Here is a 24,021-nt window from a genome sequence, read left to right on the forward strand (position 1 = left end):
CCAGAACGCAGCCGCCCGACTCATCACCCACACCAAATCCTGCCATCACATCACTCCAGTCCTCAAACAACTTCACTGGCTTCCCATCTCCCACCGGATCACCTACAAAATCCTGGTCCTCACCTACAAAACCCTCCACCATCTGGCCCCCCCATATCTCACTGACCTCCTCTCCCCCTACCAACCCTCACGGTCCCTCAGATCCACATCAGCCGGTCTCCTCTCCATCCACAAGTCCAACCTCCGCAGTTTTGGGGACAGAGCCTTCTCCAGGGCAGCTCCCAGGCTCTGGAACTCCCTCCCACAACTGATCCACAATTCCGTGTCCCTCACCATCTTCCAGTCTCGCCTCAAGACCCATCTCTTCACCTCTGCCTATCCTTAGCCCCACGTCCCTGTCCCTTTTCATCTGTGCATTAATTGCCTCATACTGTGTTTTGTATTGAATTCTGTCTTTACTTTGTGTACTAGTCATGTCTCTACTATTTATTTCATTCCCCTTACATGTTTTTCCTCTACAATGTCAATTTTTGTAAGGTGTCCTTGAGACTCTTGAAAGGCGCCCATAAATATTATTTATTATTATTATTATTACTTTGTTTTTTCCACAAGAGTTGAACTGTACTCAAAGGGAGAGTCCAAACAGAAACCAGTCAGGGTTCATTTTTATTTAACGTGAATGTTTCCAGCAGGTTTAACAGCCAAGGCCTGGATATGCTAAAATAAGCTGCCAGCTGTGTAGGTTAGGCTCAGCATATTTAGTCAAGTCAAGTCAAGTCAAGAGAGTTTATTGTCATGTGTCCCAGATAGGACAATGAAATTCTTGCTTGTTACTTTAGTTTAGAGATATAGTGCTGAAACAGCCACTTTGGCCCACCGAGTCCTCACCGACCAGCGATCTCCGCACATTAACACTACCCTACACACACTAGGGACAATTTACACTTATACACTTATACCAAGCCAATTAACCTAAAACCCTACACGTCTTTGGAGTGGGGGAGGAAACCGAAGATCTTGGAGAAAACCCAATCAGGTCACGGGGAGAACGTACAAACTCCGTACAGACTGCACCCGTAGTCAGGATCGAACCCGGATCCCTGTCATTGTAAGGCAGTAGCTCTACCGCTGCACCACCGTGCCACCCAATTCTGTACCATGTAGCATTCTGTACCATCTGTCCCATCAATATTCTGTGCCATGTAGCAAAATCTGGAAATGATATCTACATCTCATACTTATGAATGAAGTTTCCTGCACATTTCTGGTTTCTTTCAATGGGAGATGGAACATGGGCTTGGCAAACATCTGCATCCATTACTTGCCATTTCTCTTGGGTATTGCACATCTGCGTGTAAGTTGGTCTGCTATTCAGCTGAACATTTGCATACAGTAAATGATTCCATAAAAGTATTTTCCAAAATTTATGCTGTGTCCTTTTATGTAGCATCTGTTCACTTTGTAGCTGGGTTAATTGTTTGAAAACATGTTTTGGGAAAAGAGGAATATTAAGCTAAATTATTTCGTTCTCCCCCCCCCCCCCTCCCTGCCCCCCCAATAGTAACTAACCCTGGCATCATGGAAAAGTGTTCATGGCTCGGCAGAAGCCGGAAGATCTCCGAGGAGATCCATAGCGCCATGCGTATAGCTGGATATCTATAGCGGTAGATGCACAAAGTCTCTTGCCCTGAGAAGGTGAATCGAGGACCAGAGGATATAGGTTTATGGTGAAGGGGAAAACATTTAATAGGAATCTGAGGGGTAACTTTTTCACACAAAGGATGGTGGGTGTATGGAACAAGCTGCCAGACGAGGTAGTTGAGGCTGGGACTATCCCACCATTTAAGAAACAGTTAGACAGGTACATGGTTTGGAGGGATATGGACCAACGAAGGCCAGGTGGGACTGGTGTAGCTGGGACATGTTGGCCGGTGTGGGCAAGTTGGACCCAAGGGCCTGTTTTCATGCTGTATCACTCTATGACGATAACTCTATCCAGGAAGTATTTGATGCACAGATGAAAAGGGACGGGGACGTGGGGCTAAGGATAGGCAGAGGTGAAGAGATGGGTCTTGAGGCGGGACTGGAAGATGGGGAGGGACACGGAATTGCGGATCAGTTGGGGGAGGGAGTTCCAGAGCCTGGGAGCTGCCCTGGAGAAGGCTCTGTCCCCAAAACTGCGGAGGTTGGACTTGTGGATGGAGAAGAGACCGGCTGATGTGGATCTGAGGGACCGTGAGGGTTGGTAGGGGGAGAGGAGGTCAATGAGATATGTGGGGGCCAGATGGTGGAGGGCTTTGTAGGTGAGGACCAGGATTTTGTAGGTGATCCGGTGGGAGACGGGAAGCCAGTGAAGTTTTTTGAGGACTGGAGTGATGTGATGCCAGGATTTGGTGTGGGTGATGAGTCGGGCGGCTGCGTTCTGGACCAGTTGGAGTCGGTTGATGTAGGTGGAGCTGATGCCAAGGAGAAGTGAGTTGCAATAGTCCAGTCGGGAGGAGATGAATGCACAGCTCTCTTGATAGAAACAGCTCTCTTGATGCTTCCTGCTGGAAAAATACAAGTTGAAAAGAAACGAAGCCAGACAGTTTTCTGCTTGGACTCTCCCCTGATAGTTCTCTGCTTCACCTCAGAGCTGTACTGATGTAGATTAGACTCTGGGTAGGGCTACGAAACTGGAATGTGGACCAGTAATTGTTAGCAGCGATGAGGGAGATCAAATACAGTGTTTGATGTACTGGGAGCACAAGCAATTCACATTTTCATAAAGGAGCCAGAGACTTAAAATATTTTTTTCCAAATCAAACCAAGTTGGAAGGGCCAGTGGAATTGAAATGTGCTGGGCAAAGTTAGTCCACAGAATAAACTAACAGGCAATGAAATGTGATACGGACAAGAAGATTAGACCACAGGATTGTCTGGACAGGAGAGATCAAGATAGATTCTTGAGATATCAGGAGAGATTCAATCATGGCTGATCTATCTCTCCCTCCTAACCACGTTCTCCTGCCTTCTCCCTATAACCTCTGACCCCCATACTAATCAAGAATCTATCTACCTCTGCCTTAAAAATATCCGTTGACTTGGCCTCCACAGCCTTCTGTGGGAAAGAATTCCACCATCTGACTGAAGAAATTCCTTCTCATCTCCTTCCTAAAGGAACATCTTTTAATTCTGAGGCTGTGACCTCTAGTCCTAGACTCTCCCACTAGTGGAAACATCTCTCTCTATCAGTTCACCCTCTTGTCCCAATTCCTCCATTTGTTAAGATCATAACAATGTATTCAATTTAGCAACACATTCCAGTTCTAACTGCATAATCTACAAGTCCCATAACATTATTGATTCTTGTTCCCTGATGACCCATGTAATATCTCAAATTCCTTTCCCCCAAATAATCTAAGTGCACAAAACAACACACACATCTGAAGACAAATAACCAAGTCATTTATTTCATGAATGGTGTTGAACTGGTCAAGGAGGAAGGTGGCAGACTAAGCTAGGCGACTGCTCAACAAGTCATACCAGAAGGCAGCAACATCCAGCAAAGGCAGCAGTATGCTGATGTATAGGAAGGAACTGCAGATATTGGTTTACTCTGAAGATAAACAAAAAATGCTGGAGTAACAGCGGGACAGGCAGCATCACTGGAGAGAAGGGACGGGTGATGTTTCTGATCGAGATCCTTGTTCAGACTGAGAGTCAGGGGAGAGAGAGTCTAGAGATATGGAAGGGTAGGGTATCAAAGCAGATATATCAAGGGAAATATAGAATGGTTCATTGTTAGCTGAGGGGAAGGTGACAGTGAGGCATACAATCAGTAATATTTAATCAGGAGGATCGGAGAACTAGTCTGATAAGTAGGGTGGGGGAGAGAAGGAAAGCCAGGCTTACTTGAAGTTAGAGAAGTCAATATTCATACCGCTGGGCTGTAAGCTGCCCAAGTGAAATATGAGGTGTTGTTCGCGTATGTTTGCAAGCTAGCAGAACACGAGTCCGAACAACACTGTCAAACTACACAGTGCCTGATCAAATCACTCGTTGAACAGTAATCTGCTCTTCATTTTATATTCCTCTGTTCTTCTTTCACTGTGCCTCCTCGAGGATCATTCACTCAGTGAATGCTCTGAAGAAGGGTCTCGACCCGACACGTCACTGTCAACTTTCTCCAGAGATGCTGAGCTGCTGAGCTGCTGAGATGCTGAGCTACTCCAGCATTTTGCGTCTATCTTCGGCGTAAACCAGCATCTGCAGTCCCTTCCTACTCATTCACTCAGTGAGACTGGGCACTCTCTCTCCACATCATCCTTTCTTTCCTGTGTTGCCTTGCGACACCGACAGCTAGCTCCCTTACACAGTTGGACATCACACAGGCATTCTCACTGTTATGGTTTCAGAGTTCTAAGTCCGGGGACTCAGGTCTTCCAGGGTGAATGCTATGGGGCAGGAGTCACCTCAGGCTAGCATCAAGCCCATTACTGGAGCAGATGAGCGGAGGCTTGACATTCAAATGACACTTCAGGGGAATATATCACAGCAGCCGGCTCAACTACAATCCTGAATGATTCTGCTGTGTTGTCAACTAAACAAAATGTTAGTGCACTCAGCTGTGCGAGGGAATTAGTTTGCTTATTATTTTGAAATAAACTTTAATTTTAAAAACATGTACTGTACGTCAAAAGGAATACTTTAGCCTTCACAAAACCCTAGCACTGTTTTAATGCTAATTTTATGAATTGTAATTGTTCCTAGCTCCCAGCCTGAGCATCGGAAATGATGACCAGAGTCGAGAAGGACCTAAAGAAGAAATTGGATCGGGAAGTGAAAGTGAAACCAGCACAAAGGTAAATTGGTAACCAGGGCTTGGAAGAAAAATATTGCTTAATGTCAACTTAACAAAGGGTACCATGAGGTGTGCACAGCCAGATTTAGTTTAGTTTAGTTTAGAGATATAGTGCGGAAACAGGCCCTTCGGCCCACCGAGTCTGCACATTAACGTTATCCTACACACACTAGGGACAATTTTTTTACACATACACCAAGCCAATTAACCTACACATCTGTACGTCTTTGGAGTGTGGGAAGAAACCGCCGATCTCGGAGAAAGCCCATGCAGGTCACGGGGAGAATGTACAAACTCCCTACAGACAGCAGCCATCGGCATGGAACCTGGGTCTCTGGTGCTGCAAACGCTGTAAGGCAGCAACTCTACCGCTGCACCATCGTTGCCGCCCTAATCGATGGTAAAAGGTTGATGGTAAAAGGTTAGCATTTACTGTTAGAGTGTGTTTATTGGATATGCGTCAGGGCTCAAGTGGAGTGAAAGTGCTTCGGAAATAAATCTAATCCAAAATGAAGTATGGGGGGGGGGGGGGGGGGGAGGGGCAGGGGGGGCAGGGGGGAAGGGGGGGGGGTGGAGGCACCCCTCAAATAAGGGAAGGAATTTCATCCCGGGGGCCAAATGAGTGGGGGGTAAAATTTTGAAAACACTACCTGACGAATATAATGTACTGGACCGAGTGCGGACCCATTGGGCACGCTTCTCCAACGCAATATTCCACCAACCTGTGCATGAGTGGCTGCCACGTTCAAAGTGGTGCCGTTGATGGCAGAAATTAAGTTAAAGTTAATAAATTGAAGAGTGGACCCATGGAGGCGTTGTAAAATAGAAGAAAACGTACCCGTGGAACCATTGGGCCCCCGTTGTGAGGCCAGGCAAGTACACGCAAAAAAAAACATGGCGATTTAAAAGAAAATAAATTTGGGACACCATTGTGGCGTCATTGTGACGTCGAACGCGGCTGACAGGCAGGGCAAGTGAAAAAGTGTTTTTTGTAAAGTTTAAAATGTCAATAACTTGTAAAATATAACATAAATCTGAACAAAACTTGCTACAGCGCATCATGGGACAATGTGAGTAAGGTGGGCCAAAAATTGTAGCGCTATTGTGTACCGTATTGACAGAGTTTCGGGGACACATGCACACACACGAATACACGCAAACAAACACGATGAGAGTTTTAGAAATATAATAGATGTACAGCCTCTGAGAATGTCGGAAGGATTTTTTTGCACAGTTCATGTATTGTACATATTTTTTACTTAGAATAAAGTTTATTTTTATTTCTTTAAAGCTAGAACATAGAACAATACAGCACAGGAACATCCCACATGTGCCAAACATGAGGCTGAGATAAACTAATCTCATCTGCCTCCACTTGATCCACGTGCTTCCATTCCCTGCAGATCTATGTGCCTGTGCAAGAGAGTACACAGTTACTAGCAAGACCCTTAACAGCTTTGCTGTGCAGTGGGATCGTGGAGTCCATGTTCATAGCTCACTGATGGTGGCAGCACAATTAGATAGGGTGGGGTAAAGAAGGTGAATGGTATGCTTGCCTTTACTGCTATAAGAGTCAGGACGTCGTGATGCAGTTCTATAGGACTTTGGTTAGGCTGCATTTGTAGTATTGCGTGCAGTTCTGGCCATCCCAGTGCAGGAAAGATGTGGGAGCTTTGGCGAGGGTGCAGCGGATGTTTACCTGAATGTTGCCTGGATTAGAGGGTTTCAGATACAAGGAGAGATTAGATAGATTTGGATTGCATTCTCTGAAACGTCGGAGGTTGAGGGGAGACTTGATAGATGTGTTTAAAATTATGAGAGGCATAGATTGGGTAGATGGACAGAACAGTTTTCCCTGGGTGGAAATGTCTAAAACTAGAGGGCACAGTTATAAGGTGAAAGGGAGAAAATATAATGGAGATGTGTGGGGCAAGTTTTTTACCCAGAGGGTGATGAGGGCCTGGAATGCTTTGCCAATGGTGGAGGCAGATACTATAGTAGTGTTTAGATAGGCCCATGTAAGTGCAGGGAATAGAGGGATATGGACCATGTGCAGGTAAAGGAGATCAGTTCAGTTTAGGGTTGCCAAATGTTCCGTGATTAGCCGGGACATCCCGTATATTGGGCTAAATTGGTTTGCCCCATACGGGACTGCTATTGTCCCGTATTTGACTGCTACAACTCGGATCGAGGGGACTGTCGGGTCGGGGCACCACGTCCAGCCCTGCCTCACCCGTCCCGACGTAGTGCAGCCCATGGAGTGCAGCAGCAGCGCCTCGCCCGTGGCCCCGTCGGTTGGTAGCCCGGCCAGCTGTCTGACCTTCGGTCCTTCGCTTACCGCCGACACCACCATAGCCTTCTCATGGCCGATCATCGGTTCATGAGTTGGATGGGGTGCCGGACTTTGCATGCAGCAGAACACAAAGCCCAGCCGGCGGTCTAGCTGAGGAGTTTTGACCTAGGCCGCGCGACATCGCACGCAAAGTCCAGCGCCCGGGCCAAAACTCCTCAGCTGGCCCGCCGGCTGGGCTTTGTATGCAGTCCAGCACCTGGGACAACTCATCATTCACCCAGCCACGGCTGAGTTGGTCAACGAATTGCCGTCGGGAATTTGTCCCTATTTTGACCTTTTGTCCCTTATTTGGGAGTGAGAACGTTGCCAACCCTAGTTCAGCTAGACATAAGATAGACACAAAAAGCCGGAGTGACTCAGCGGGACAGACAGCATCTCTGGAGAGAAGGAATGGTGATGTTTCGGGCTGAGACCCTTCTTCAGACAGCTAGACATCATGTTTGGCATAACATTGTGAGCCAAATGGCCCATTCCTGTGCTGTACTGTTCGATGATCTATCCAAAAGCTTCTCACATGCCACAACTATATCTGCCTCCACCACCCCCATGGCAGTGCGTTCCGGATGCCCATTGCTCTGCGAAAGAAAGATTGCCCCGCGCATCGCCTTTAAATATGACCCATTTCAAGCTCTGCCATCTAGTCCTTGACATTTCCATGCTGGGAAAATGATTCTGACTGTTTACCATATCTATGCCACTTCCTGCAAAGGAAGCCATTGTCATATCTGTGTGATGATTGGAAAAAAATAACTTAAACAAAACTACAAATGCTGAAAATCTGAAAATTGGAAACTCTTAGCAGAGCAGGCAGCATCTATTCCAAGTGAAACAGTTAACAATTTGGGATTGAAGGCACTTTGTCAGCAAAGGTCAGAAAGGATAAGAGTTTTGGATAAGTAAAGCATCTCATATTTCACGAGCACCCAGTGGTATTTCTCTGACTTTAAGTTACCCCGGCATTCCCTCTATCTCCATCCCTCCCCCATCCAAGTCACACCAGCTTCTCATTCTCACCTAGCAAACCGCTAACAATGGCCTGTTTCCTTTATCATTGTTACTTTTTGCAAATCTTTCATTCATTTGTTCTATATCTCTCTACATCACCATCTATATCTCTCGTTTCCCTTTCCCCTGACTAGTCTCACTCTTTGACTTCTGCCACAGTCAATCTTCTTTCCTTCCTACACACAAGTTTTGTTGCAATTTGTCTCCCCCTGGGAGCATGCAGGTGAACTGCAGTCTACACTGCTGAGCAGAAAGTGACTGCCCAGCCAGTCCAATGCAGCTGAAAAACACAATTTACACCTCTTGGGAAAAGTTTAAAATATTGCAGAATGAAAACCCAAACTAAACAAGGAGCAAAATTCTGAAAATGTGCTTTTTCAGCAATCAACATTTAGTTTAGTATAGTTTAGTTTAGAGATACAGCGCAGAAACAGGCCCTTTGGCCCACCGAGTCCACACCGACCAGCGATCCCCGCACATTAACACTATCCTACAACATTAGGGATATTTTACATCTATACCAAGCCTATTAATCTACAAACGTGTATGTCATTGGAGTGTGGGAGGAAACCGAATATCTCGGAGAAAACTCACGCAGGTCACGGGGAGAACGTACAAACTTCGTACAGACAGCGCCCGTAGTCGGGATCGAACCCGGGGTCTCTGGGTGCTGTAAGGCAGCAATTCTCACACTGTGCCACTGTGCTGCCCTCTCACACCGACAACCTAAAGGAAATACTACATACGGCGGAAAGCAAACGAGGAACTGATCAATGCACATCTGGATGCTTTACGGGACCATTATCTCTCAATGGGGAATGCTTCTATTCTGGAGAAGTGGGACATTGTTGATACCGAAATAAAACAGATCATGGAGAGACATATTCCAAAAGAACCAGCAGCCAAAACAAATACCCTACCCTGGTTCACCAGACATCACCACAGACTCAGATGTAAGAAACAGAGGCCATACAATAAAGCAAAGAAGACACAAGACAAAGAAAATTGGGATTCCTTTGTAAATTAAGGAAAGCTGTGAACAAAGCCAAACAAGACTTTGTGTCAAACAAACTTACCACAGCAATGAAAGAAAACGTCAAGCAATGTTGGTCTTATATGAAACGTTTGGGTAACGGAGAGAAGGGAATTGCAGACCTCATGGTGAACCACACAACTGTAAGTGACGGGAAAGTGAAAGCCGAAGCACTTAATGCTCAATTCACCCGTGAATGTACAAGGGAAAACAAGTCATACATTCCATCGATGGGAACCAGTAACATACAGGATATCCCTGAACTAGTGATCCATAAGGCAGGAGTACTCACACAACTACAGAACCTAATGCCAAACAAAGCAGCGGGCCATCATGGTTTCTAAAGATGTTCACATTGACAATAGCACCCACACTCACAGATTTATTCCAGCCCTCAATTGATTGTGGGTCATTACCACGACTGTGTAAGGAAGCAAACATCTGTGCAATATTTAAGAAGGGTAATAAGGCTGCGCCTGAGAATTACAGACCAGTTTCACTGACCAGTGTTACATGTAAGATCATGGATCACATCATACACTCTCACATCATGGGCCATTTCGAAAAATGTTCAATGGAAACACAACTTATTGTCACTATTGATGACATCACAAGAGCATTAGATAAGGGGAAATCTATACATATGGATGGCAATCCTGGACTTTTCGAAAGTGTTTGATAAAGTTCCTCATGAAAGGCTCCTAGGATAACTGGATTACCCTGGCTTCAGAAATAGTCTACATAACTGGATTAGGGACTTTCTCACAAACTGGACGCAGAGGGTGGCCTGTGAAAGAAACACTTCTTCAGAAGAACAAGTACTGTCAGGAGTAGCGCAAGGCATGGTCCTCGGACCACTGTTGTTCCTGACGTACATTAATGATCTACCTGAACACATAAATTGTAAAACAAAACTCTTCACAGATGATTGTCTTGTATATACACCTGTCACTGATGTAGAGGATATGAACTCCTTACAAGAAGACCTTAAGTCCTTGGAATTATGGCAAAACACATGGAAGATGAGCTTCAACCCAACCAAATGCTCAATTGTGGTAATTTCAAACAAGAAGAAACCACCTACTCGAGACTACCTCTTCTGTGGACAAATACTTCATCGTACAAGTTCACAACCATACCTTGGAGTTCATCTTGATAGCAAGCTTTCGTGGGGGGAAACACGTGGACAACACGGTCACTAAAGCCAACCGGACACTAGGATTCCTTAGACAAAACCTCTGGTTCTGCCCAAAGGAAGTGAAAACAACAGCATATACAACATTGGTTAGACCCTTACTGGAATACGCTTCATGCGCCTGGGACCCATACAAAACTGGTCATATCATCAAACTAGAAGGGGTACAGAGGAAAGCAGCGCGCTTTTTCATCGGGAACTACAATAGAGGTAGCAGTGTCACCCAGATGCTGTCTGAACTGGAGTGGGAAACGCTGGAAATAAGAAGGGCAAGAAACGGACTAGCCATGTTGTACAAGATTCAAAAGGGGATCGTGGGCATAACTGCAGATAGATACATAACATACTCAACAGAAAGGAGAACAAGAAAGAGGAATGATATGCAAATGAAACCCCATTCACCAAGACAGATATTTATAAGACTCATTCTTTGTAAGAACCTTAAGGGAATGGAATAAATTAGACAACAATATAGTCAAATCACCTTCACTGGACAGTTTTAAGGGGGCACTCACAGCACATTAGTGTGCACAACACATCCAAGTTGGCGATATGTAGAGTACTGCCCTGGATCGCCGTGCTGGAACTCCGGTGAGCTGAAGACCGCTGATGAAACATCGCGGAGCTGCGGGACTGTGGAGCAGCCAGCTGCGGGCGGCGGAGCTGACTTTAACTTCGGGAGCCTGGGATCTCTCGGCGAGATCGCCAGTGGTGGAGCTTCATCCAGCGCGGCCTGTTGGCTTTGGAAGCCGCGGTCTCCAGTAAGGAAGCGGCCGTTCCAGGTTTCCCACTCCGCTGTGAAGTGTCTCCTGACGCCGGAGCACCATCACCCGGCGAGATCGGCCTGGAACATCGGGCCTCCGTAAAGGCAACTGCGGAGGCCAAAATAGGCCCGACTATGGGTGGACATGGGGATGGGGACTGGACTTGTGCCTTCCCTCATAATGGGAACTATTGTGCGGGGATGTTTTTATGTTAAATTTCTTTATTATTGTTATGTTGTTTTCTTTTTTATGTGCTGCAATGGCAATACTCATTTCACTACACCAATTGGTGTATCTGACTAATAAAGAACCTTATGCCCCTGTCCCACTTAGGAAACCTCTGGAGACTTTGCGCCCTACCCAAGGTTTCCGTGCGGTTCCCGGAGGTTTTTATCAGTCTCCTTAATGGTCGAAAGTGGTTTCCGCTTCTTCTATGTTCCGGCGATTATTTCAAAAAATTCAAAACCGGCCGCGACTAAAAATAGGTTGCCGTTTTAAAAATCGGTAATTTTTTAGTCGAAACCGGTTGCGATGCCAGTTGAAGGTGGTTGCCGGAGGTTGCAGGTAGTGGAAGATCTTTGAAGCAAAGTCCCTCCACTACCTGCAACCTCCAGCAACCACCTTCAATTTGCATCGCAACCGGCTTCGACTAAAAAATTACCGATTTTTAAAACGGCAACCTATTTTTAGTCGCGGCCGGTTTTGAATTTTTTGAATGAACTCCATTTTACAATAATACAATACAATTCAATTTATTGTCATTTGGACCCCTTGAGGTCCAAACGAAATGCCGTTTCTGCAGCCATACATTACAAACAAATAGACCCAAGACACAACATAATTTACATAAACATCCATCACATTGCTGTGATGGAAGGCCAAAAAAACTTCTCTCTCCACTGCACTCTCCCCCCCGATGTCAGAGTCAAAGTCAAAGCCCCCGGCGGGCGATGGCGATTGTCCCGTGGCCATTAACGCCACGCCAGGTGATGCAAGGTCGCACACCGGGTCTTGGTGTTAGAGCCCCCGGCGTGCGCTCGCAGCCCGCAGCCATTCCAAGCCGCGCGGGGCGGTGCTGTAAGGCCCCGCTCAGGTGCTCTTCAACCCCGCAACTCGGGCGGGAGAAGTCGCCGTTGCGGAAGCCCCGAAAAGCGGTCTCCCTCCAGGGACCCGCGGGCTCCCGGTGTTACCGTCCGTCAAACCCGCAGTTGCAGCCACCGAATCTCCGGGGGTCGGGTCGCAGCAGCGTCCACCACAGCTCCACCCGCTCTGGACTCGGCCAGCTCCGCGACGGTGAGGTGAGTAGTCGGCACCAGAGCCCCCGGTCTTCCTGTTGGAGGCCGCTCCTCGTTGCAGCCCCAACGACAACGGAGACCCGACAAAGAAAAGGTCGGGTCTCCCGTGCAGGGAGAGATTTAAAAGTTACCCCCAACCCCCCCACACCACCCCCACCCCCCCACACACATACCCCACCAAAAATAACAAAAACTACATAAAACTACATAAAAACATAGACATAAAATAATAAAAACGCAGACGGACTGCAGAGGCCGCAGCTGACGAGAGTCGCGCCGCCTACCGACTCCAGTGCCATCAAATGCATATCATATGTTAACCCATTCATTCCTGGGATCATTGTTGTAAACCTCCTCTGGACCCTCTCCATAGCCAGCACATCCTTCCACAGATATCTTGTTCACAGATTTACAAATGCGGCCTGATCAGTGCCTTATATCTTCTGAACCTTCTGAATTTTGTAGTTGGCAGGGCAGGACTCTGCATATCGCAACTTGGACAATTTTACATTTTTACCAAGCCAATTAACCTACAAACCTGTACGTCTTTGGAGTGTGGGAGGAAACTGAAGATCTCGGAGAAAACCCATGCAGGTCACAGGGAGAACGTACAAACTCCATACAGACTGCACCCATAGTCAGGATCGAACCCGGGTCTCTGGCGCTGCATTATGCTGTAAGGCAGCAACTCTACCGCTGCGCCACTGTGAGCGCCTCCGTAGAGAGCCTCAGCATTACATCCCTGTTTTTGTATTCTAGCCCTCTTGAATTAAATGTTGGCATGGCGTCTGCCTTCCTTACTACTGATTCGACTTGCACGTTAACGTTTTGGGAACAGATTTTCCTTAACTTTAGTCAACATTGCCCTGGCTGATGACCTAATTCACAACCTTTTTTACTCGTGGACATTTTTCACCAGACTAGAAAAACGCCCCGACCTACTTGATACCACGAGAACCTACGACTAGCATCATGACCTACCTACGACCTCGTGACGACCATGCTGCGAGTATGTCAAGGGCAAACTAGGCAGAGGTCGTGAATTAGGTCGTGAAAGTAGGACAGGCCCTTTAAAAGCTCTATCTAACTCCCTCTTGAGAGCATCCAGAGAATTGGCCTCCACTGCCCTCTGAGGCAGAGAATTCCACAGATTCACAACTGGGTGAAAAGGTTTTCCCTCATCTCCGTTCTAAATGGCCTACCCCTTAAAATGAGGCGGGAGCAGATTTAAATACTAACTTAAAAAATTGTAAGAGATTTCAAAGATAAATTATTACTCAGGTTTAGAGATACATTGTGGAAACAGGCCCTTCAGCCCATTGAGGCCGCGCCTACCAGCGATCCCCGCACATTAGCACTACCCTACACAGAACAATTTTACATTTATACCAAGCCAATTAACCTACCAACCTGTACGTCTTTGGAGTGTGGGAGGAAACCGAAGATCTCGGAGAAAACCCACGCAGGTCACGGGGAGAAAGTACAAACTCCGTACAGACAGCACCCACAGTCAGGATCGAACCCGGGTATCTGATGCTGTAAAAGCAGCAACTCTACTGCTGCACCACCGTGCTGCCCGAGTTGGTATTAACATGGTATTCTCTGCCACAAACTCAAGCATAGTCCAAAAGATCCTTTAAAAGGCAATTAGAATAATAATAATAATAATAATAATAATAATTTTATTTATAGAGCACTTTAAAAACAATCATAGTTGCAACAAAGTAAGGACAGACCACAAGTTCCGTTCAGTTTCAATTCAGTTTATTGTCACGTCCCGAGGTACAGTAAAAAGCTTTTGTTGCGTGCTATCCAAGATGAATAGCCTCTTTCTGTTGTTATATTTTATAGTGTAGGAAGGAACTACAGGTGCTGGTGTACACGGAAGATAGACACAAAATGCTGGGGTAACTCAGCGGGACAGGCAGCACCTCTGGAGAGAAGGAATGGGTGACATTTTGGGTTGAGACCCTTCCTCAGACTCTTCTGTTATAGTCCTGATTTATTAAATCCATTTGATATAGAAATCTATCAATCTCTCTTCATGTGAGGTTTGTCGATTTTTTCATCCGTAATCATGCCATCTTGGATTTTTGTTGATTGATCTGCAGGGTGAGGGTGGACTGCGATTGCCTGGAGTCAAGGGAGAGAAGGGTGAACGAGGATCTCCTGGAGCTCCTGGACCTTCGGGCCTGCCCGCAACGGGAGAAGATAATCCTGCAGAATTTGGCCCGCCGGGAGCAGCTGGCCCCCCAGGTCCGCCTGGGAAGGATGGCAAACCAGTGAGTGATTTAACAGTGTCCTTTCAGGCAGCCCTGCCACTTTATCTTCTGTTTAATTAACCCTGAACAAAAGAAACCATGTGCCAAACATCCTTGTGTGTTCTGTGTCAAGAGTGTTCTATTGTCATATGTCCCAGACAGAACAATGACATTCTAATGGGTTTTTTAGGCAGCTACAGGCGACTAGTTAGTCGCCACATGTTCGCCAGTGATTACCGGGAATAGTCTCCTCAGTCGCGCTAAAAAGTCGTAGCGTCTTTCTGGTCGCTGCTGTTGAAATTTTTTCGCCGACAGTGGGTTTGTCGCCAATGAGCGTAGCTTGACTTCTCCTGACGTAGGTGCTGTCGTAGATTGTCGCCAGGGTGACATAGGTTGTCGCCGGTTTTTTGGCGACCTGCTACGACTTTGACAGTCGCCGGCAGTGGCCTAAAAAGTCACCAAGTGAGACAGGCCCATAACTTGCAGCAGCACAACAGAATATGTAAACATAGTACACTGTAAACAATATTATAAATGAGAAAAAAAGTTCAGTGTGTGCATACTCACACACACACACACACACACACACACACACACACACACACACACACACACACACACACACACACACACACACACACACACACACACACACACACACATATGTACACACACATATATGTACACACACGTGCGTACACATGAAAAACAAACAATAATTGTACAATAACAATAATAACAATAATAGTCTATTTAGTTCAGAGCTTATTTGTTGTTGTGTTTAATAGCCTAATGGCTGTAGGGAAGAAGCTGTTCCTGAACCTGGACGTTACAGTTTTCAGGCTCCTGTACCATCTTCCCGATGGCAGGGGTGAAATGTGTGTGCAGCCAGGGTGGTGTGTGTCTCTGATACGATACGAAACGATACGATAGAACTTTCTTTATCCCAGGATGGAAATGAATCTGCCAACAGTCATAAAACACAAAATACATGAAACATGAAATTAAAGTGACGAGTGGAAAGGATTGGGGATGTGCAAAGATTGGGGAGGGGTGTCAGTCAGTCTACCCCATGACAGAAGGGGGAGGAGTTGTACAGTTTGATAACCACAGGGAAGAAGGCTCTCCTGAGGCGTTCTGCACCGCATCTTGATGGAACAGTCTGCTGCTGAAGGTACTCCTCAGGTTGACCAGTGTGTCATGGAGGGGGTGGGCTGTATTGTCCAAGATGCTGCACAGTTTGAGGAGCATCCTCCCCTCCAAGACCACCTCCAGTGAATCCAACTCCGCCCCCAGGACGGAGTCAGCTTTCCTGATGAGATGTTGCTGGCTGCCTTTTTGAGGCAACGATTCCGGTTAATCCCTTCGATGGTGGGGAGGGCAGAATCGGTGATGGACTGGGCTGTGTTCACAATTTTTTGCAGTCTTCTTCGCTCCTGGCCATTCCAGTTGCCGAACCAGGCCGTGATGCAACCAGTCAATATGTTCTCTACTGTACACCTGTAGAAGTTTAAGAGAGTGGTTTGAGAAGCCAGTGGCATATCCACAATTAATATGTTTTCATCTCGAGAGGCATGCTAGAGGTTGCCGGCACCAAAGGCACTGTTGGTCAACTGAAGTCTTGAACGGTGAAGTAAATGTTGACAAAGCAGAATGTAACAATCAGCTGGTTGCATCTCCACAGGCATCGTGACTCATATACACTCTGCTGAACTTCAAACTGTGATCCAAGGCTCAGAGGCAACATGTTCAATCGCTGGCCTAACCAAAGTAACATGTAGATAGATACAAAAAGCTGGAGTAACTCAGCGGGCCAGGCAGCATCTCTTGGAAAAGGAATAGGTAACGTTTCGGGGGGAGATCTTTCTTCAGACTTAGAGTCCGGGGAAAGGGAAATGAGAGATATAGACGGTGATGTAGAGAGATATGGAACAAATGAATGAAATCATCTATTCCTTCTATCCAGAGATGCCACCTGTCCTGCTGAGTTACTCCAGCATTTTGTGTCTATCTTTAGATGACCTTGAAGCTGGTATGGCTTGGGTGGGGGAGGAATGGAGAGAGAGGGGATGCAAGGGTTACTATCCTCTGTGCTTTGTACTTTGAAAGACAGGCAATCTGTAGTCGGGCAATTTCTAATTGTGCTGTGTCATTTCAGGGCACCCCTGGAAAAAGTGGACATCCTGTAAGTATCTACTTCATGTGGGTCATTGGGCAGCTGTTGATTTACAGGCCACAGAAGATATATTTAATGATATTGATGTTCTCTAATATACCTTAAGATAATCGGATTGATATTCAACCGCTGTTCACTAATGAACTGCATGTAAGATGGTCAACCAATGGCCGCACAAAGACTGGGCCAAACACACATTGTTTCTTAGCTTTTAGTTTAGAGATGCAGTGTGGAAACAGTCCCTTTGGCCCACATGTGTCCGTGCCGACCGGCGATCCCTGCACATTAACACTATCCTACACACACTAGGGACAATTTACATTTATACCAAGCCAATTAACCAACAAACCTGTACGTCTTTGGAGTGTGGGAGGAAACCGGAGATCTTGGAGAAAACAGGTCACGAGGAAAACATACAAAATACGTACAGACATGCACCCGTGGTCAGGATTGAACCCGGGTCTCTGGCGCTGTAAGGCAGTAGCTCTACCGCTCAGCCACAGTGCCGTCCAATATATAATACAATGCCAAAATTCTTCCAGAACACTCGCTCCACAACAGACGGGTGGGTGGGATGGAATGTTCACTGCATGTCACCACATCTGGCATTACACCCTCAAAGATTCGTTGCAATTGGTACCAGGCAATCAGTGGCTCAAATGCACACACCAAAAAGAGCACTGCCAGTCACTCCATATATGCCCAAGGGGGTAACTTTTAAGAAGCTTTTATGCTTCTTCTATCCTTTACTCCAATCTCACTTTGTGTCTTTTTCATTTCTGCCCTTTGTCCAACCATCTGCCACTCTGAATTTGTATCCACCTATCACTTGCCAAGCTTTGTCCCACCCCCGCCTTTCTCCCAATCAGTCTAAAGAAGGGTCTCGACCCGAAATGTCACCTATCCATGTTCTCCAAAGATGGCGCCTGACCTGTCGAGTTACTCCAGCACTTTGTGTCTTATTAATTGGAGACCGCTTCATTTTGAGTCATGGGGTCATAGAGTGATACAGTGTAGAAACAGGTCCTTCGGCCCAACTTGCCCACACTGCTTAACATCCTCAGGCAACACTAGTTCCAGCTGCCAGCCTTTGGTCCATATCCGTCCAAACCTGTCCTATCCATATACCTGTCTAAGTGCTTAAATGTTGTCAGAGTCCCTGCCTCAACTACCTTCTCTGGCAGCTCGTTCCATACACTCATCACCCTTTGTGTGAAACAGTTACCCCTCAAATTTCCTATTAAATATTTTCCCCTTCGACTTAAATCCATGTCCTCTGGTCCTCGATTCACCTACTCTGGGCTAGAGACTGTGCATCTACCCAATCTATTCTTCTCATGATTTTATACACCTTTAAAAGATCACCCCTCATCCTCTTGCGCTCCAAGGAATAGAGTCCCAGCCTAAACCCCTGCACACCTTACACCAGACTATTCCAAGTACAGTCACGGGAGAAGATTACTAGGTGGTTTAAGGGAACAATATAAGGATGTTCTCAAAACCCTTTGAGAGAGTTGGTTGAAGGGATTTCCAGTGGTTGAAGGGATTTCTTGGCTTGTGACCGGTCAAAGTGACGAATCTCAAGCTCATTTATTGACAGCTAATGGAGACTCGGTGAAATCGCTGGAAGCCATGCATCATCTCCCTTCCTACCCACTGCTCCCAGTGTCTCACAGGGCCCATACTGACCTCATCCGTGACCTTCTTGTGAAATTGTGGCAAGTCTTCTCAATCTTAAGGTAAAAGAGGAGGTTGATGATGAAATGGGACTTCACCACTTGTTCTACAAGAAGCCAGCATAAATTCGACGGGTCAAATGGCTTTTCTTTGCAGAAATGATTCAATTATTCTTTGACTACAAGGGACTACGTTAGAGGCAACAGATAATGAATGTTGGGTAATGAATGTACTTGGAATATTGGTAGATAAATGCGATCATTTGTTTAAGTTTTGCATCATGATTTTTAGTAATTTAAGATAAATAACTAGTCTTAGCTTTTGTTTAAAGACATTTTTTTATTCCCCATCCAGGGTAAGCAAGGATCTCAAGGATTCAAAGGAACAATAGGTGACCTGGGGCACAAAGGGGAGAAGGTATGTAATTCAGTTCTCTGCTGAAAAGCCACAATGGGGGATAAAGTACACAGACTTCAGACTTTCCTAACTTCTTTCCTTCATACTGCAGTTTCAGATGGCAGGCTCCCAACAATGATAGTTTTAGTTTAGAGATACAGTGCGGAAACAGGCCCTTCGGCCCAGCAAGTCCGCATTGACCAGTGAACCGCTTACACTAACAATATCCTACACTTTACATTTCCATAATGTTACATTTATACCAGCCAATAAACCTTCACACCTGTACGTCTTTGGAGTGTGGGAGGAAACCGAAGATCACGGAGAAAACCCACGCAGGTCACGGGGAGAACGTACAAACTCCGTACAGACAGCTCCCTTAGTCAGGATTGAACCTGGGTCCCTGGCGCTGTAAGGTAGCAACTCTACCGATGCGCCACCGTGCTGCCCTTCCACCATTACCATTGTGGAACATTGCGTGACAACAAACTGATACTTTTTTGGAGGTTACTAGATTTCTATCTTATTTGTTTCTCATGGTGTAATTGTACAAAGTTAAAGTACAACTCTGTGGCAGAGAAGTTGAATTGACATTTCCCTCTTCAATACTTTTAAGTTTTAATCAGGTTTTTTTTCCACTGGTATTTTGTTATAATTTTCAAAGGTATCACCTTTGTTACATGTAATTATGATTCCAGCACAATAAATGTTTCGGTCCGGTAGGCGGCGCGGCTCTCGTCAGCAGCGGCCTCTGCAGTCCGTCTGCGTTTTTATTATTTTATGTCTATGTTTTTATGTAGTTTTTGTTATTTTTTGTTGGGGTATGTGTGTGGGGGGGTGGGGGTGGTGTGGGGGGGAGGGGGTAACTTTTAAATCTCTCCCTGCACGGGAGACCCGACCTTTTCTTTGTCGGGTCTCCGTAGTCGTTGGGGCTGCAACGAGGAGCGGCCTCCAACATGAAGACCGGGGACTCTGATGCCGAACTCACCTCACCGTCGCGGAGCTGGCCGAGTCCAGAGCGGGTGGAGCTGTGGTGGACGCTGCTGCGACCCGACCCCCGGAGATTCGGTGGCTGCAACTGCGGGTTTGGCGGACAGTGACACCGGGAGCCCGCGGGTCCCTGGAGGGAGACCGCTTTTCAGGGCTTCCGCAGCGGCGACTTCTCCCGCCCGAGTTACGGGGTTGAAGAGCTCCTGGAGCGGGGCCTTACATCACCGCCCCGCGCGGCTTGGAATGGCGGCGGGTCTCTGCGAGCGAGCGCCGGGGGCCCTAAAACCAAGACCGGGTGTGCGACCTTGCATTACCCGACGTGGCTTAATGGCCACGGGACAATTCGCCATCGCCCGCCGGGGGCTTTGACTTTGACTCTGACATCGGGGGGGAGAGTGCAGTGGAGAGAAAAGTTTTTTGGCCTTCCATCACAGCAATGTGATGGATGTTTATGTAAATTATGTTGTGTCTTGGGTCTATTTGTTTGTAATGTATGGCTGCAGAAACGGCATTTCGTTTGGACCTCAAGGGGTCCAAATGACAATAAATTGAATTGAATTGAATTGAATTGAATAAATATTGAACCTTCGGCCTTCACTTCCCATCCATCTCCACGTCAGATTCCTAATTCTACAGAGGTGCCACTGAATAAGTAATGACATTTACTCAGAGGCAGCTACAAAGCCTAAAGGTCCTGTCCCACTTAGGCGATTGTTTAGGCGACTACAGGCGACTAGGCTGTCGCCACATGGTTGCCGGGGAGTCGCCTGTACGGTCTCCTCAGTCACCTAAAGAGTCGTACCTTTTTCTGGTCGCCGCTGGGTTTTGAAATATTCAAAACTTTTCAGCGACAGTCGGCGCCCGTGGACTTGACGCCAACGATGGTAACTGGACGTAGGTGCTGTCGCCAGGTGACGTAGGATGTCGCTAGGTGACGTAGGTTGTCGCCGGTGTTGAATTCCATTGGCGACTACCTACGTCAACCTACGTCAACTGGCGACAGGTACCAGCGACTGAATTGTCTTCAGCTGTCTCCAGTTGTCGCCGACAGGGTCGTACCTTGTTGGAGCTTGTCGCGAGTGGACGTAGGTTGTCGTAGGTGTGGTCGTAGGTGGACGTCCTAGTGGGTCGCCAGTTGTCGGTAGCTTGCCTAGCTTGACGTCGACATGGTGGTAGGTTGTTGTAGACATGGTCGTAGACATTGTCGTAGGGGGGTCCAGTCGCTGGTTTTTCGGCGACCTGCTACGACTGTGACAGTCGCCGGCATTCGCCAAAAAAATCACCTAAGTGGGACAGTGCCATAAGACTTCACTACGACCTGATCTCGGCCTGTGGGTGGCCTTTATATGAAGTACATCACAAAAGATACATTTTACAAAATCCTTGCTCCCGTTTAAAAGTTCTTCAAATAAACAACACGTGAGGAAAACTGATATTTAATGATACAATGGTACTCCTGCAAAGGATACTAATTCACCAAAAAGAGTCTAAACTTAATTAAACCCAGTTTCATCAGCGAGGTTGGTGTTTAACCAGGCAGAAGCACAGAGAATGTTTTATGTGTACAAGTAATCACACCAAGGACTGCAGCGGCAAAGCTTTGATATAATTTAATTGCCACACAACCAAGGTCGGTGGTATTTGGGTTGCCAGCAGCGGAACAGTAATAAAGAACACAACCACAATAAAAATTTTACACAAACATCCACCACAGCATTCATCACTGTGGTGGAAGGCACAGAGCTTGGCCAGTCCTCCTCCATTTTCCCCCGTGGTCGGAGTGAGCTTTTTCAAATTTACAATAAACCTTATTCAAAGTAAAAATTATGTACAAAACAGGCGGCATGGTGGCTCAGTTGCCGCCTTACAGAGCTTGCAGCGCCGGAGACCCAGGTTCGATCACGACTATGGGTGCTGTCTTTACGGAGTTTGAACGTTCTTCCCGTGACCTCATGGGTTTTCTCCGATATCTTCGGCTTCCTCCCACACTCCAAAGACATTCAGGCTTGTAGGTTAATTGGTTTGGTGTAAATGTAAATTCCCTCTTGTGTAGGAAAGTGTTAGTATGCTGGTCGGCACGGACTCTGTGGGCCGAAGGGCCTGTTTTTGTGCTGCATCTCTAAACTAAACTAAACAGCAAGAAAAATTTTCCCGGTGTTGGGGTTCTCCAGAATCAGGGGTCACAGTTTAAGAATAAAGGGTAGGCCACTTAGGACTGAGATGAGGAAAAACAGAGAGTTGTGAATTTGTGGAATTCTCTGCCAAAGAAGGCAGTGGAGGCCAATTCACTAGATGTATTTAAGAGAGAGTTAGATAGAAATCTTAGGGTTAACGGAATCAAGGGATATGGGGAGAAAGCAGGAACGTGGTACTGATTTAGGATGATCAGCCATGATCACATTGAATGGCTGGCTCAAACAGCACCTATTTTCTATGTTTCTGTTTCTAAAGGTACTATGCAAAAATTCTTCAGATATTCTTGTAGGCCACATACATCAATTGCATCGTGTTTACAACCTTGCCACTGGCATCCATGTTTGTGTGAAGTGCTTAATTTCCCCAGCCATCGCGTACATTGAGCTGTGGATGGTCACCATCTTCCTCTCCCTTCCTCTACAGGGCGATCCAGGGCTTGCTGGCTCCGCAGGTCCTCCCGGACTCCCAGGTCCTCCTGGACCACCCGGACCCCAGTCGAGACTGGTGAGTAAAGTTCGGCACACTTCGAATGAGCGCTTAGCATCCAAACCGACCACCCTTGTTTGCTTTTGCCAGGCCACCATCCTATTATTAATGATGCGCATGGAAGCAGGCAGCAAGACGCTACTGTTAGGAAAATGTCAGCTGAATCCCCAGTTCCAAGCCTCAAAATCCACTGGGACTCAGAGGGTGAGGGGGATTTTGAAAAGGGGGGGGGGGGGTGGGGGTTGGTGTATCAGGATTCCTGCCAGGTAAAGAGAACAGCACTGGCAAAATGATGTAGGATGGAACTGCAGATGTTGGTTTACACCAAAGATAGACGCAAACTGCTGGAATAACTCAGCGGGACAGGCATCATCTCTGGAGAGAAGGAATGGGCACCCATGATATCAGATGCTCTCATGAGATGAACCCCATTATTTGCTGAAGAAACAACTGGAGATGGGGCTTTAAGGTGCTGGCTGGTGGAGCAATTCTGAAGGCCAGTTAATGTTAGGGTTGCCAACTTTCTCACTCCCAAATAAGGGACAAATTCCCGACGGCAATTCATTGACCAACTCAATTCAATGAATGATGAGTTGACCCGGGTGCTGGACTGCATACAAACCCCAGCTGATGGGCCAGCTGAGGAGTTTTGGCCCGGGCGCCGGACATTGAGCGCAACATCTCGTGGCTTAGGCCAAAACTCCTCCACAGGCCCGCCAGCTGGGCTTTGTGTTCTGCTGCACGCAAAGTCCGGCACCCCATTCAACTCATGAACCGCTGATCGGCCATGAGAAGGTGTCGTCGGTAAGCAAAGGTCCGAAGGTCGGACAGCTGGCCGGGCTGCCAACCAACCATGGGCGAGGTGCTGCTGCTGCACTCCATGGGCTGCACTACGTCGGGACAAGTGAAGCGGTGCCGGACGCGGCGCACAGACCTGACAGTCCCCTCGATCCAAGTAGTAACAGTCAAATACGGGACAAGGGAAGTCCCGTATGGGACAAAACAATTTTGCCCAAAATACGGGATGTCCCAGCTAATACGGGACAGTTGTCAACCCTAGTTAGCATTGTTGCCTAGGCTGATGCTGGAGCAATTTAGGAGACCAGAGTCCGATGATGTTGGGTAGTTATTGGGTGGTGAAGCGGATTGTGTGCTAATGGGTTCATGTCTGATCTGGCAGAGCATCGGCAGCTTGAATAAGCAAGGGGTAGATGAAGGGAAAGACCAGGAAAACAAAGCATTGGGAGTAAGAGGTCCAGAGAAGTCAGTGAAATCCGACACCGAAGCTAAGTTGAAGATTGTATGTAAAAAGATAAGGAGTTTGATGGAATGGCAGAGAGGGAGGATATTG

At 46.9% G+C, this 24,021-nt stretch overlaps 1 protein-coding gene across 6 annotated transcripts in view; it reads left to right on the forward strand.

Moving 5' to 3' along the window:
• LOC116971961 (collagen alpha-1(XVIII) chain-like) overlaps window positions 1-24,021 on the forward strand; it is a 288,785-nt gene that overhangs the window by 154,606 nt on the left and 110,158 nt on the right. For all 6 annotated transcript variants that reach the window (XM_033019180.1, XM_033019181.1, XM_033019176.1 and 3 more), the window contains 5 exons: window positions 4,753-4,844; window positions 14,600-14,770; window positions 16,908-16,934; window positions 18,957-19,019; window positions 22,608-22,688. In XM_033019180.1, the coding sequence (XP_032875071.1) occupies window positions 4,753-4,844; window positions 14,600-14,770; window positions 16,908-16,934; window positions 18,957-19,019; window positions 22,608-22,688 (434 nt within the window). The remainder of the gene's footprint in view (window positions 1-4,752; window positions 4,845-14,599; window positions 14,771-16,907; window positions 16,935-18,956; window positions 19,020-22,607; window positions 22,689-24,021) is intronic.

Source organism: Amblyraja radiata, chromosome 4 (genome assembly GCF_010909765.2).
Source record: "Amblyraja radiata isolate CabotCenter1 chromosome 4, sAmbRad1.1.pri, whole genome shotgun sequence".
Lineage (NCBI taxonomy): Eukaryota > Metazoa > Chordata > Chondrichthyes > Rajiformes > Rajidae > Amblyraja > Amblyraja radiata.